This window comes from Xyrauchen texanus, chromosome 32 (assembly GCF_025860055.1).
Source record: "Xyrauchen texanus isolate HMW12.3.18 chromosome 32, RBS_HiC_50CHRs, whole genome shotgun sequence".
Lineage (NCBI taxonomy): Eukaryota > Metazoa > Chordata > Actinopteri > Cypriniformes > Catostomidae > Xyrauchen > Xyrauchen texanus.
This window is the reverse complement of record NC_068307.1, coordinates 861,368-875,142: the sequence shown is the minus strand read 5'-3', so window position 1 is coordinate 875,142 and position 13,775 is coordinate 861,368. Positions and strand designations below refer to the sequence as shown.

The 13,775-nt window shown below is 38.5% G+C and overlaps 1 protein-coding gene across 3 annotated transcripts in view; it reads left to right on the top strand.

Annotated features, from left to right (window-relative positions):
• thsd7bb (thrombospondin, type I, domain containing 7Bb) overlaps positions 1 to 13,038 on the top strand; it is an 85,165-nt gene extending 72,127 nt beyond the window's left edge. Inside the window, exons 16-29 of one of the 3 annotated variants that reach the window (XR_007968400.1) lie at positions 521 to 684; positions 1,087 to 1,240; positions 1,394 to 1,532; positions 2,099 to 2,214; positions 3,790 to 3,904; positions 4,454 to 4,599; positions 4,698 to 4,872; positions 4,953 to 5,126; positions 6,776 to 6,871; positions 6,997 to 7,079; positions 8,568 to 8,760; positions 9,052 to 9,225; positions 9,327 to 9,414; positions 12,106 to 12,126. Coding sequence is in view for 1 of the 3 variants with exons in the window: in XM_052101606.1 (XP_051957566.1) it covers positions 521 to 684; positions 1,087 to 1,240; positions 1,394 to 1,532; positions 2,099 to 2,214; positions 3,790 to 3,904; positions 4,454 to 4,599; positions 4,698 to 4,872; positions 4,953 to 5,126; positions 6,776 to 6,871; positions 6,997 to 7,079; positions 8,568 to 8,760; positions 9,327 to 9,414; positions 12,106 to 12,184 (1,722 nt within the window). In the remaining 2 variants the exon portion in view is untranslated. Of the gene's footprint in view, positions 1 to 520; positions 685 to 1,086; positions 1,241 to 1,393; positions 1,533 to 2,098; positions 2,215 to 3,789; positions 3,905 to 4,453; positions 4,600 to 4,697; positions 4,873 to 4,952; positions 5,127 to 6,775; positions 6,872 to 6,996; positions 7,080 to 8,567; positions 8,761 to 9,051; positions 9,415 to 12,105 lie in introns of all 3 variants that reach the window. The other 2 variants (XR_007968399.1, XM_052101606.1) reach the window with 2 other exon arrangements.
• The last annotated feature ends 737 nt before the right edge of the window (positions 13,039 to 13,775 follow it).

Genomic DNA, 13,775 nt, shown 5'->3' with positions numbered 1-13,775 from the left:
CTCACATTCTATCTCTCTCTCACTCTCTCTTTCTCTCTCACTCTCTCTCTCTCTCTCTCATTCTCTCTCTCTCTCTCTGTCTCTCTCTCTCTCATTCTCTCTCTCTCATTCTCTCTCTCTCTGTCTGTCTCTCTCTCTCTCTCTCATTCTCTCTCTCTCTCATTCTCTCTCTCTCTCTGTCTCTCTCTCTCTCTCTCTCTCTCTCTCTCTGCTGATATAAATACCTACAAAGGCTCAGGTTAGTACCCAAGATAATTTTGTGTGTGCTAGTTTTATTTATTTATGTGTGTGTGTGTGCGCGTGTTTGTGCATATGTGTAATTTTGTGCGTGTGTGTGTGGTAGTTTTATTTATTTATGTGTGTGTGTGTGTACGTCTTTCTTAAAATGTAAGCAAGTGTTTAACCTTTTATTGTCCTTGTACATGTGTATTTACATGGTCAGATAAATATATATGCACTTGTGTATGTATGTACATGTCATAACTACAAACAAAGTTACAGTTATATATTCTGTGGTCAGGTGTCAGAGGTGCTGCCCTGTTACTCAGACTGCGGTCAGTATGTGTGGGAGCTGAAGTCCTGGTCCGTATGCTTCATTAACCCTCCAAATAATAACACTACCACAACTAACACTGCACCCCCCCTGCCCGCCTGTGGAGAGGGCTTCCGCACTCGAAATATCCGGTGAGCTCATGCTTTATTGAGTTCATTATCTCTGAAGTCATCAAAATAGTTATTAATAATCCATTGTTTAATTAAAAAGAAGTTCACTCCAAAAAGGACATAAAGGTATCATAAAGGTAATCCGGTGGTTTAATCTGGGTTTTCTGAAGCTTATACAGTGTTCTGTTGATCCACATTGACTTGTATTGTATGCATATAAATGCATCATATAGCCATCAAAATATCTTTATTTGTGTTCCACAGAAGGAAGAAAGTCATATGAGTTTGAGATGACATTATAATGAGTAAATGATGAGAGAATTACCATTTATGGGTGAACTGTTCCTTTAAGAGCTAATAGCCAGTAGCACCTCCTCACCTTTCATTTGTAAATGTTGGCATGTGCTTGTCTCTGATTGACAGATGTGTGAAGAGGGGTGGGCTGCACCTGGATGAGAGCGTTGATGACTCTCTGTGTGACCACAAGGAACAGCCAATCACAGCTGAGACCTGTCTACTGCCATGCCCCTCCCACTGTGTGACATCAGAGTGGAGCCAATGGACCAGATGTACCGTGGTCAGTTCAACAGATGATAGTGTCTCATGATTATATGCATAGATGTAATTTTTTACAGCAATTTAAAAGAAAATAAAAGTCATATATAAAACGTATTTAAAAGTATGTATAATGTGTATTGATTTGTTTACATGTTTATTTGTGTACTTTCAGGACTGTAATGACAGTGATTTGAGATGGAGGAGTAGAAATGTGTTGAGATGGCCAGAAGGGGAACACACCTGCCCTGATCTAAACCAGACTCAACCCTGTGTCAACATCACATGTCGCAAATACTCATACGTTTACTCGGGTACTGCCAGTGTTCAGACTTTACATTTATCATTTTTTACACATTATACTGTGAAATATGTTTGATTGTATGTGTGTGTGTGCGTGAATGTGTGTGCGTGTGTGTGTGTGTGTATGTGTGTGTGCGTGAATGTGTGTGTGCATGTATGTGTTTGTGTGTGTGCATGAATGTGTGTGCGTGAATGTGTGTGTGTGTGTGTGTGTGTGTGTGTGTGCGTGTGTGCATGCGTGTATGTGTGTGTGTATGTGTGTGTGTGTGTGTGTGCGTGTGTGTGTGTGTGCGTGCATGCGTGTGTGTGCGTGCATGCGTGTATGTGTTTGTGTGTGTTTGCGTGTTTGTGTTTGTGTGTGTGTGTTTGTGTGCGTGTGTGCGCACATGTGTTTGCGTGCGTGTGCGCACGTGTGTGCGCGCGTGTGTGTGTGCATGTGTGTGCGCATTTGTGTGTGTGCGTGTCGGTGTGTGTGTGTGTGTGCGTGTTTGCTTGCGTGTGTGTTTGCATGTGCGTGTGTGCGTGTGTGTGTGTGTGTGTGTGTGTGTGTGTGTGTGTGTGTGTGTGTGTGTGTCAGACTGGAGTAGCTGTCAGCTCAGTGAGTATGCAGTATGCGGCAGAGGAATCAAAGCGCGACTCTTGAACTGTGTCCGTAGCGACGGGAAGCTGGTGAAACTGAGCATGTGTGAAGAGGTGACCATTTTGTTCTCAATTAATACACCGCAATCAAACATATAGTGAGTAATAGCTAAGTACATGTCTTTGACATGCACCTACCTAATATTGTGTAGGTCCCCTCGTGCCACCACAACCGTGCCAACCCGCATCACATAACAGCATCCAGAGATGATATTCTTCAGCACAGTTGTACAGAGTGGTTATCTGAGTTACTGTAGACATTATCAGTTCAAACCAGTCTGACCGTTCTCTGTTGACCTCTCTCATCAACAAGCGTCTCATACACAGAATTGACCCTCACTGGATGCGTCTCATACACAGAACTGACCCTCACTGGATGATTTTTGTGTTTTTGGCAGCATTCGGAGTAAATTCTAGAGACTGTTGTGTGTGAAAATCCCAGAAATACTCAAACCAGCCCGTCTGACACCAACAATCATGTCACGCTCCAAATCACTGAGATAAAAAATATTCCCCATTCTGATGGTTGATGTGAACATGAACTGAAGCTCCTGACCCGTATCTGCATGATTTTATGCAGCACACGATTGGCTGATTAGATAATCACATGGATGATTGTTGGTGTCAGATGGGCTGGTTTGAACTGATAATGTCTGCAGTAACTCAGATTACCGCTCTGTACATCTGTGATGAGAAGAATATGACCCTTTTTTTTGTCGGGTTATAAGTCTATAATTTTGGGTGTGCCACTGAAACAGAAACACCTTCAGAACTGAAAGGGTTAAACACAACTTGACAGTTTCATGAATGAAGCAAGGCTTGAACACCTGTGACATATTCTCTTAAAAGCATCACAAGAAGTACAACACTGATCTACTCAATAAATGTTGCCATTAAATGAAAAAATGCAATAAAAATATTTCACATGAGCATTAAACAATGTAACACATGAACCATATAGTTTTAGTCATTTTGTCATTAACTTTAATAACACTAATGATGAGAAATCAAGGGACAAACGTTCTTTTTAAAATCTTGTTACTTTTTAACTATTTGCAAATTTGGTACAAATTTTTTTTATGTCATGTTCAGTGTTGGGTAAGTAATTAATTACTAACTACTAATTACATCTTCTACAGTGTACTTAGATTACTAATTACTCTGTCTGAAAAGTAATTGGATTACTTATTACTAATTACTTTTTAAAATCCCTATCAACCTCGACCAGATGAACCATACAAGGATTGACATGAAACTGTTCTTTTAATTCTTTCAAATAAATCAAATAAAATCACATAAATTATTCATGAACTGGCCAAAGAATTTAAAGGGGCAGCGTTAAATAAAAAATCTATTTTTATTTAAATTCAATATGAATTTACTATTTGTTTTATGTATAATTATTCTATAGTCTATAAAGCATTTAATGCAATTACATCAGAAGTAACTGTAATTTAATTACTGACAATTTTATTTCAGTAATTAATTACTTAGTAATGCATTACACCCAACACTGGTCATGTTAAAGACCGCCAGCAGCTCTGATTTCACTGAAAACTATTATACTGCTGCCTTGAAATCTCTGATATTTCCTAGTTTATATTTCCTGTGTGTTCTTCTCTTCTGTAGTTGGGTCCATCACGTGGAAAGCTCTCGGCCCCCTGTGAGGTGGGCTGTCCCGTCAACTGTCTGCTCACGGAGTGGTCCATCTGGTCAGAATGCTCACACACCTGCGGAAGCCAAAGTATGATCTGACATCACTGTTCCTGAAGCCCTTGACATTATTGGTCACATTCATCAAGCATTTTCTGCATTTTCTGCCCTTAATCTAGCGTCACCGCTGTGAGCTCAGTCATGCATCCTGTTGTCATCCTGCTATTGTTAGCGGCGTAATTAAAAGCATTAATCAGACTTGTTTATCTCAGTTCAAGGCTCTGTCAGTCTCATGACAGTCAACATTCCCAATGAGGAACTCGGCTTAATAATTATACTAAATAATGTATGCACCTCATCTTTCTCCACAGCTATCTACACATCATGAATCAGTTTAGTGTGTACATGAATTCGGGAACAACATTAGAACACTTATGACTCAATAATCTGCAACACGACAAGAAACGCAGCCGGTATCAATCAATAACATTGCTGTTGTGCATTTCCGCTGTTATTACAGTGTTATAAATGTGTAATAACAATGTTATTATGAAGAAATAACAATATATTTAAACATTCTTGGATTGTTTGGCTTTTATGCACATTTATGATAACAAACAAGCTTGTGTGTATTTTCCAGGTCACATGACACGTTCCAGGGTTGTTGTGCAGCCTGCAGGAGAGGGAGGTCGTCCCTGTCCGTCACAGCTCTCCCAGACACGCCCCTGTCCCATCAGGCCTTGCTACAGCTGGAGGCTGGGCGACTGGAGCTCATGCAGAGTGGAGGTAGAACATACATCTGCAACTGCTCTGCAAACAAAGAGACCACCAGAGATGTCCCGAGGTGTAAACGAGGTCTCTTATTTACTCTCTCTCTTCTTCAGGGGGCCGACTGTGGTGAGAGCGTAAGTCAGAGGGAAATGTCCTGTATGGTGCACTGGGGTTCTCTCTCAGGTCCTCCTCAGCCTCTTCCTGTTGAGGACAAATGGTGTTTGTGGAATCCACTGAGTAAAGTCAGTGAAATGGAGTTAAGACAGCCCTGTACGGTCCCCTGTCCAGGTTTGCACCTCATATTTAGTCTAAGAAATGGGTCGAGCTTGACGGCATGCCCAAATGATCATGATATTCCTATACGTCAGGCGAATGTCACCTGACCAAATGGTCACCGTGGAGTTCTTGTCAGCTGCTGTGTCTTGATGGGCGGAGTTTCGAGACGTGGGGTCGACAGGCGCGCTCTCGAGCCGTAGTCACACAGACCTCAGAGAACCAGGACACCTGTCCCAGCCAGGTGTATGAGACACGCCCATGCCAAGGTCTGTGAGATGCCACACATTCACAAACAGCAGTGCCACCTTTCCAGAAATGGTCATATGCATATTTTCAGTCAAGTGCAACAGAAGATTGACGTCATGATTTCTCCCATTGATATGTTCACACATGAACGGCGTGTTCACAGGATGTTCATCTTTGCATACACAGATTTACCACAATATCACATGATTTTTCAAATCTCTTTGACATTTATTTATTGTAAAGGGGTTACGATGGGCATGGAGGAGGCAAGAACCAGCTTGACGCCCCTCCGCGTTCTCGGCGACTCGTGGGGACACTCCTCTGCCCCTGGCAGCGGCCCTACCGCTCCAGGCGGTCGGGGAACACTTCCCTCCTCCCCTCGCGGACGGTGGTCTTCTTCTGACCCCTCCGCATTTCTGGGGGATTGCAGGGCTCTCCTCTGCCCCTGGCAGCGGTCCATCGCTCCAGGTGGTCGGGGAGTCCAGTCCCCACTCGCCTCGCTGACGGCGGCCGTTCTCCGCATCCGGGCGGTCGGTCTACTCCCTCCCAGCACTCCCCTGGGCATCCCTCCTCCTTCCCGGGCTTCGGCACCAGTGTAAAGGGGTTACGATGGGCATGGAGGAGGCGAGAACCAGCTTGACAATATAAATAATAGTTTTAATGATACACTTAAAAGACAAACACACACATGACGGACATGTCCGTAAACTATCTCTCTCTCGTCGCACCACTGTCTGCCATCGGCCTTTATCCCTCTCAGAGGCTTAATTAACCTGATAAGGGACCAAGTGTGTAGAATCACGACCCGGCCCCGCCCCCTGCCACATTTATATTGGACTGCAAAATTTGCCAACCAATTTTTGTTCCCAAGGTAATGTAACAACCAGGTTAGCATCCTGCCGTTTGAAATGCTTGTCGTGGAGTAACACACACCTTTAAACGTATTATTTGTTTAAAGTAGGCAGGGTACAGTATATACACCTCGTCCTGAACGCAGAGTCGGTGTTCCATGGTTCTTAAAGGCAGCTTGTGCTGCCAGTGTTTTCAAACGCCTGCGTGTATGTTTCAGTGAATGATGTGATGTTTAGCGCATTAAATGTGTAAAAGTTGCCAAATAAAACAACATGTTCACAAACATTGACAGATATTGGAAACGTAGTAATCGGTCTTAACCTCGTGCGACCCCTCGTACACAAGCGTGCACGTTGTATTTTGGCTTCGCTAAAGGTCATGCGTAATTTAATTTCATTTAAACTGACTGATCTCAGTTCAGGAGACTCTGTGCTGTCAGTAAAGGGTTAAAGTCATGTGACAAAACAACATGGCGCTGATCACAGCGGAGTTTGTCTTTGAGTGAAACGTCAACAAAACTACATCTGGTAAGAAACCTGATTAAGTCTTTACACTGAAACCTGTTTGAGTCAAAAGATTAAAGTCTCTAGTTTCATCTGATATGACATTTGTAATATTTTAACAATTTATCGCAAAACGGCACACTGATAAACTTTCATCCAAAAGCTGCAAATGTGTCTTTCAGAGGCTTTACATGGAGTTAACTGCACTCGTCCTCTCTCTTGCTTTACAGAACTGATATTTCATGTCTGTATGTTAAATTAAAGACAGATGTTGCACAAATGCAGTGTTGTGTGTTCATGTCTGTGGTTTGCAGGTGGGTCCTGTGTTAGTTACAGATGGATGAGTGGTGAATGGAGGCATGCCCACAGGCTGGTGTGGTGCCAGCGCTCTGATGGAGTCAATGTAACAGGTGCACGTGTGAATGAGATATTACTGAAATAACTGAATGTATCGTGCAGCGCTCCGCAGACACTAATACACGCATACGCAGATTTTGATTTCACTAACGTATGTTCACGTGTTTCTGTACATTAGGAGGATGTGTCGCCCAAAACAGGCCCTCTGCTGTACGAGAGTGCCACCCTCCCTGCAACAAACCCTTCTCTTTCTGCACACAGGTAACCTTACCACAACATTTTGGCAACTTGATCTGATTCCTTATTGGGGGAATGACATAAAGAATATATTTCACCCTATAATCAGAATAAAATGGTGCCTTGAGACATTATATTTTCACAAGTATATCTGCATCCGCAATTCTGATTACTGTATTACATCCAGATATTTTATTTCTGCAATTCTGGTAAATGGTCTGCACTTATATAGCGCTTTTTTCTAACCTCAGAGGTTACCAAAGCGCTTTACACTGTGTCCCAATCACCCATTCACACACACATTCATACACCAATGGTGGCAGAGCTGCATGTAAGGTGCTAGTCTGCCATTGGGAGCAACTTGGGGTTCAGTGTCTTACCCAAGGACACTTCAGCATGTGGAGTCGTGTGGGCCGGGATTCGAACCACCAACCCTGCAATTAGCAGCCGACCCGCTCTACCACCTGAGCCACAACCGCCCCAGTAATTCTTCTTATTATTATTATAAAAAATGTTATTCTTATTATTCTCAATTGTGATTTTCATTAGACTCTTGTCACTGTAATACTTAAAAAAAAAAAAAAAATGTTTTTAGTACAATCAACATTAAATAATGTATATATATATATATATTTATTTATTATATTTTCCTAGTACAGTAAATAGATTTATTATTATTATTATTATTATTTAATTCTCATTATCTCAATGGTGTTTTACTATATAATGATGTCACTATAAAACTATTTGGACAGTATAATTTAAATTTTTTTATTATTATAATTTTTTAGTACAATCAACATTAAATAATTTGTTTATTTTTTCCCAGTACAGTAAATAGATGTATTATTATTATTATTATTATTATTATTATCTTAAAGGTGATTATTATCATTAGACTCATCACTCTAATACTGTCAGGACAGCACAATTTTATTTACTTTTGTAATTTTTTTAGTACAATCAACATGAAATTTGGTATATATTTTTCCCCCAGTACAGTGAATATATATATATATATATATTAATTAGATTTGTATTATTATTTTTTATTATAATTCTCATTATTCTCAGTGGTGATTTTCATTACACTCCCATCACTGTCATTTATTTTATTTATTTTTTATTTTACATAACAGTAATGGAAATCGACTTCTTTATTTTGGGGTGAAATATGACCTGGACATGTTCTTGAAAGGCTTCACGAGATTCAAGCAATTATTTTGTCACAGTTAAAGTTACTCAATAACATTGTATCATTGTAACCTGATACATGTATTACAATAATGTAACAGTCACCGACAGTGACTCGTAATGTTCTCATGGCTCGCTACAGTCACACAGGAAGGTCACAGCTAGCTGACACAATTGCTAACACGTATGGTACCAATTTTGCCGTTTACCTGTAATAAAGTTTATTTTCTTATTGATTTACTGATTCAAAATATCAACCTTCATATATCAGACTTCCTCTCACACTGCGGCTGTTTCACATGACTCTCTCTCTGACAGAGTGCAGTGTGCGCGTGTGAGAAGGGCTTCACAGAGGTCATGACCTCTCATGGTTTCCTGGACTACTGTACCAGATCCCCAGGGTCGGACCAGAAGAAGGCAGACGTGAAGACCAGCGCTGGGCGTCTCAGGCCGGAACACATTCAGAACACGAATCCGCTGAAGGATTGGACTCTGCAGCCGCTCGGAGCTGGTACTATAGAGACATTTCTCTCATCATAATCATAAAAGCACCTCGACAATGATTCCCTTTGAGTCGCACTTCAGAATCATTTTCTCTTCTCTGAAGTTTCTCTATAATAAACGGAAAATATAATAATAATAATTTGTTATTAATAACACAATAACAGCAGTAGCTCAGAATTCAGACACATTGAGAATTTAAAGGGACAGTTCACTCAAAAATGAAAGTTCTGTCATCATTTACTCACCCTCATGTATTTCCAAACCTGTATAACTTGCTTTTTTCTGTGCAACACAAAAGGAGATGTTCGGCAGAATGTTCATGCTCTGTCATGCTCAGAAAATCATCATAAATGTTGTCCAAATGACTCCAAGTCTTCTGAAGCCATACGATGTTTCTGAGTGAAGAACAGTCCAAAGTGCAAATCACACATTCAAACTTGACGTGATGCATTCGGTTCAAGACATGTGACATGTAATAACGTTTGGCATCACTGACTGAATATACATAAGTGCAAATGAGGGTGAGTAAATGTTTGCAAATGGATGCACTTGTCTCTTGATTTTGATTGACAGATGGACGTGTGAAGCCGTGGGTGTACGGGCTGATGGCGGCTGGCTTCATCTTGATTCTCCTCCTAATCATTATGACCTTCTTACTGTGGTGAGGATGCATTCATCTCTAAATAAACATCTGGCATATGTTTCTAAAAGAACAAACTCTGTCTGTGGTCCTTTAATGGATGTGTTGCGCCCTCTAGTGGTGGAGGTTAAACTACAGTAAATTGTATGTTTAAGAGCATTTCTCACTGTTTTTAATGAGCTTGTTTTAGTTGTGACAAATGAATGTTTAAAGTAAAAGTATTTCATGTGGATTACCGTTCAAAAGTTTTACAACACTAAGGCATTTTGGAGCTTTTACATGAACTCATTTACTCTCAATGTGATGCAACTTTTCCAATATAAGGAAAATGAGCCTATAGTCCACGTATGTGGTCATTGTGTTTTACGGCAGTCAGTTTAACGATATATTGCTCAAATGTTTAAAATGCCATATCAGATGAAACTAGAGACTCTAATCTTTTGACTCAAACAGGTTTCAGTGTAAAGACTTAATCAGGTTTCTTACCAGATGTAGTTTTGTTGGCATTTCTCCCAAAGACAAACTCAGCTGTGATCAGCACCATGTTGTTTGGTCACATGACTCCGTACGTCAAATGTTTAACCCTTTACTGACAGCACAGAGTCTCCTGACCTGAGATCACCCAGTTTAAATGAATTTAAATAATGCATAGCCTATAGTGCAGCCAAAACATAATGTCCACGCATGTGTACGAGGGGTCTCAGGAGGATAATGTTGCAAATGACTATTTCTACTTAAATAAATGAGTATTATTCTGCCTTTCTGTTTATGTAGTAGTGCATGAACAGATTCATCTCTCAAACGAACAATAGACTGTGAATTTCAAGAGAAATGTTTCTTTTTGGCCGTTTTTAAAACTAAACTGTAACTTTTTTTAATATATATAATAGACTTATAACACTTATTTCAAACTGTAATAATAATTAGCAATGTTACTAATGTTTGTGTCAGTATGTTTGATCGATTTAATGCATCCTTGGTGAAAAGCATCAATTTCTTTCAAAAACAAAAATGTCTTTATGTCCTGAATATTTTGAATGGCAGTGTCATCTCTAAAATAATATGAGGTGCATGTAAATATAAAATAATGACCTAAATGCCATTAAAAATGGTTTTAGATGAAGTGTAGCATGTCACACTGCAGCAGTCGAGAAATTAAGGGGTTATGGGTAAAAATGGGCCAAAAAGTGGAGAGAAAAAAACCACCTCAGAAATGGAAAATTTGGTGGCTAAAATACTCGTTTTATATAAAACATCTGATATAATTCTTAATGTTCAATTCAAAGCCTTGTTATACACATTATCACATAAAATATGATTTGATGTTGATTTAATTTTATTAGGAGATATATATATATATATATATATATAATATATTCTCAATCTAATTATTCACATTGAGAACTTATGTAAATAAATTGATTAAAAGAATGTTATTTTATGTTTAGAAACAAATTTCCTCATTTAACAAAGTTCACCCAAAAATGTAAATTCAGTCATTGTTTACTCACCGCTGTGTTGTTCTAACTCTATATGACTTTCTTTATTGTTCTGAACACAAAGTGAGAAATTGTGAATAAATGTTGTGCTCAGTGATGTCATACAATGGCAGTTTATGGTGACACCTCTTCAAGCTTCAAAAGAACACAAAAGTATCATTCAGAAGTCTAATTAATTATACATGAGACTCATGATTGTTATGAAAGCATACGATAAGATTTGATGAGAAACTGAAATATAATGTGTTATTTAGTGTAAATGTTCACTGACCGTTGATCTGCTGTGTGTGTTCATGATAGGACACGACATTGGGGCGTTCAAGAGAAAACTCGTTTTGTTTATCTAAAAACAGGTCGTTCACAGCGATGGTGAGAACAGATCTATTAAACCTGTCTGAAGAGTTTGTAGAGGAATAATTGATGCAATTCTGTGCCCAGCCTTATTTTTTTTATGTTTGGACCGTGCCAGTTCACAGCAGACAGAGTTACCCGCATAGTTTAGGACACGGTGTGTCTGTGGCATCCTGTAGTCTCCTCTATGTTTCTGTTTGATTTCTGAGCACTCAGTTCAAAAAAATAAGGCTGGGCACAGAAATGCATCAATTCTTCAATTACAAACTCTTCAGACATGTTTAATAGTTCTGTTCTCACCATCGCTGTGAACGACCTGTTTTTAGATAAACGTTCTCTTGAACGCCCCAATGTCGTGAGGGGTGCATGAACTGTTGCTCTCGTGTCCTATCATGAACACACACAGGAGATCAACGGTCAGTGAACATTTACACTAAATAACACATTATATTTCAGTTTCTCATCAAATCTTATCGTATACTTTCATAACAATCATGAGTCTCATGAATAATTAATTAGACTTCTGAATGATACTTTTGTGTCCTTTTGAAGCTTGAAGAGGTGTCACCATTAACTGCCATTGTATGACATCACTGAGCACAACATTTATTCACAATTTCTCACTTTGTGTTCAGAACAATAAAGAAAGTCATATAGAGTTAGAACAACACAGCGGTGAGTAAACAATGACTGAATTTTCCTTTTAATGTAAAATATGCCCCTGTAAATCACATCCAGAAGGCAATTATTGCATCTTTATGGTACAGTTAATTTCTAACGCTGCACTGCAGGGCATGTGAACTTCCCAAATGTATTCCATGTATACACTCTCACATTATGTGCGCATGTCGGTGTGTTTCAGCAAGAACCCAGAGGACAATCCCAGCAGTAGTGCTCAGAAAGCTCTGACTCTGACGTATGACATGGACGTGGACATGTGAACTCTCATACAGCGTGTGTGCAATACTGACGCGGCAGCATGAATGTTTACAGCACACAGACTGAACAAGACCAAGAGCCGGAGCACTGATGAACAGAAACACTGAACATGACTCTTGAGGAGCTGCACACTGGAGGATTGTCATGTGACTGAAAAAGATTGTGACCTAATATGGTGTGAGATTGTATATGTTTTTTCATACGTGTCTATTAATCACAGTTTGTTAATGACCGTTATTGGTTACAGTTATGGGGAAACTGTTCTAATGTTTATGATCCCTTAAAAGGGAAGTTTAGGTGATGCACTACATTAGTGCCAACTTAAATGCCAGTTTAATGTATTTGTTACTAATGTATATGTACTCTCTCTAACCCGTAACCCCTTAGAGGACACCACAATAACTATTGAAACTATAGTTTAGCAACTGTGGTATTTGGAGTAAGCCATAATAATAATAATAATAATTAATAATACAGGATAACAAAAAGTATATGGTAACTTTACTAGTTTAAGTATACTGTAGTATATGGAAATTAACCATAGTGTTACCATGATATTTGTAGTGAAACCATAGTTACCACATGATAAACAAATGTTACTACAGTACTTTAGTAAAATCAGGGTTACTATGAACATGCATTCAAACAATATTTTAGGCTTTTTTTTTTTTCTTTCTTTTTTTTTTAAGATTTACGCATTTCAATTTCATGACAAATTTCCGTTAAATTGAATTGTGGAATTTTTAACCAAATTAAATCAGTAAAGATTTTGGGAACACTTTCTATGAAGTCCATATTTCTAATGCATGAATAATGTCTCATAATACACCTTATAATACGTTATAACTTCTCATTAATAGTTGTAACTACAATTATAATATATTATTAGAATGACCTATGTGTTATACACCATGAATAGGTCATTATTATAATGCGTTATACACTATGAATAGGTCATTATAATAATAATTACCTATTCATAGTGTATAACGCATTATAATAATGACCTATTCATGGTGTATAACGCATTATAATAATGACCTATTCATAGTGTATAACGCATTATAATAATGACCTATTCATGGTGTATAATGCATTATAATAATGACCTATTCATGGTGTATAATGCATTATAATAATGACCTATTCATGGTGTATAATGCATTATAATAATGACCTATTCACGGTGTATAACGCATTATAATAATGACCTATTCACGGTGTATAACGCATTATAATAATGACCTATTCATGGTGTATAACGCATTATAATAATGACCTATTCATGGTGTATAACGCATTAATACACAAGCAACATTTAATTTTATCTGCAGAAGTTCTAATGTATTATACTGTATATATTTGTAATATAGTTTTGCTTTAAATAAAGTGACAAAAGCAACATGTTCTTATAAACATCTATAAGATCTGTTAAGTGGTTATAAGACATTATAAGTCATGCTGGGAGTTATAAACATTACACATGCACAAAATATAAAATAATACGCATTCACTGTGAATTATGAGATATTATAAAAAACTCTTGTAAAGCTGCAAGGTTCAAATATATCAGAAACTGTAAATATATATGTT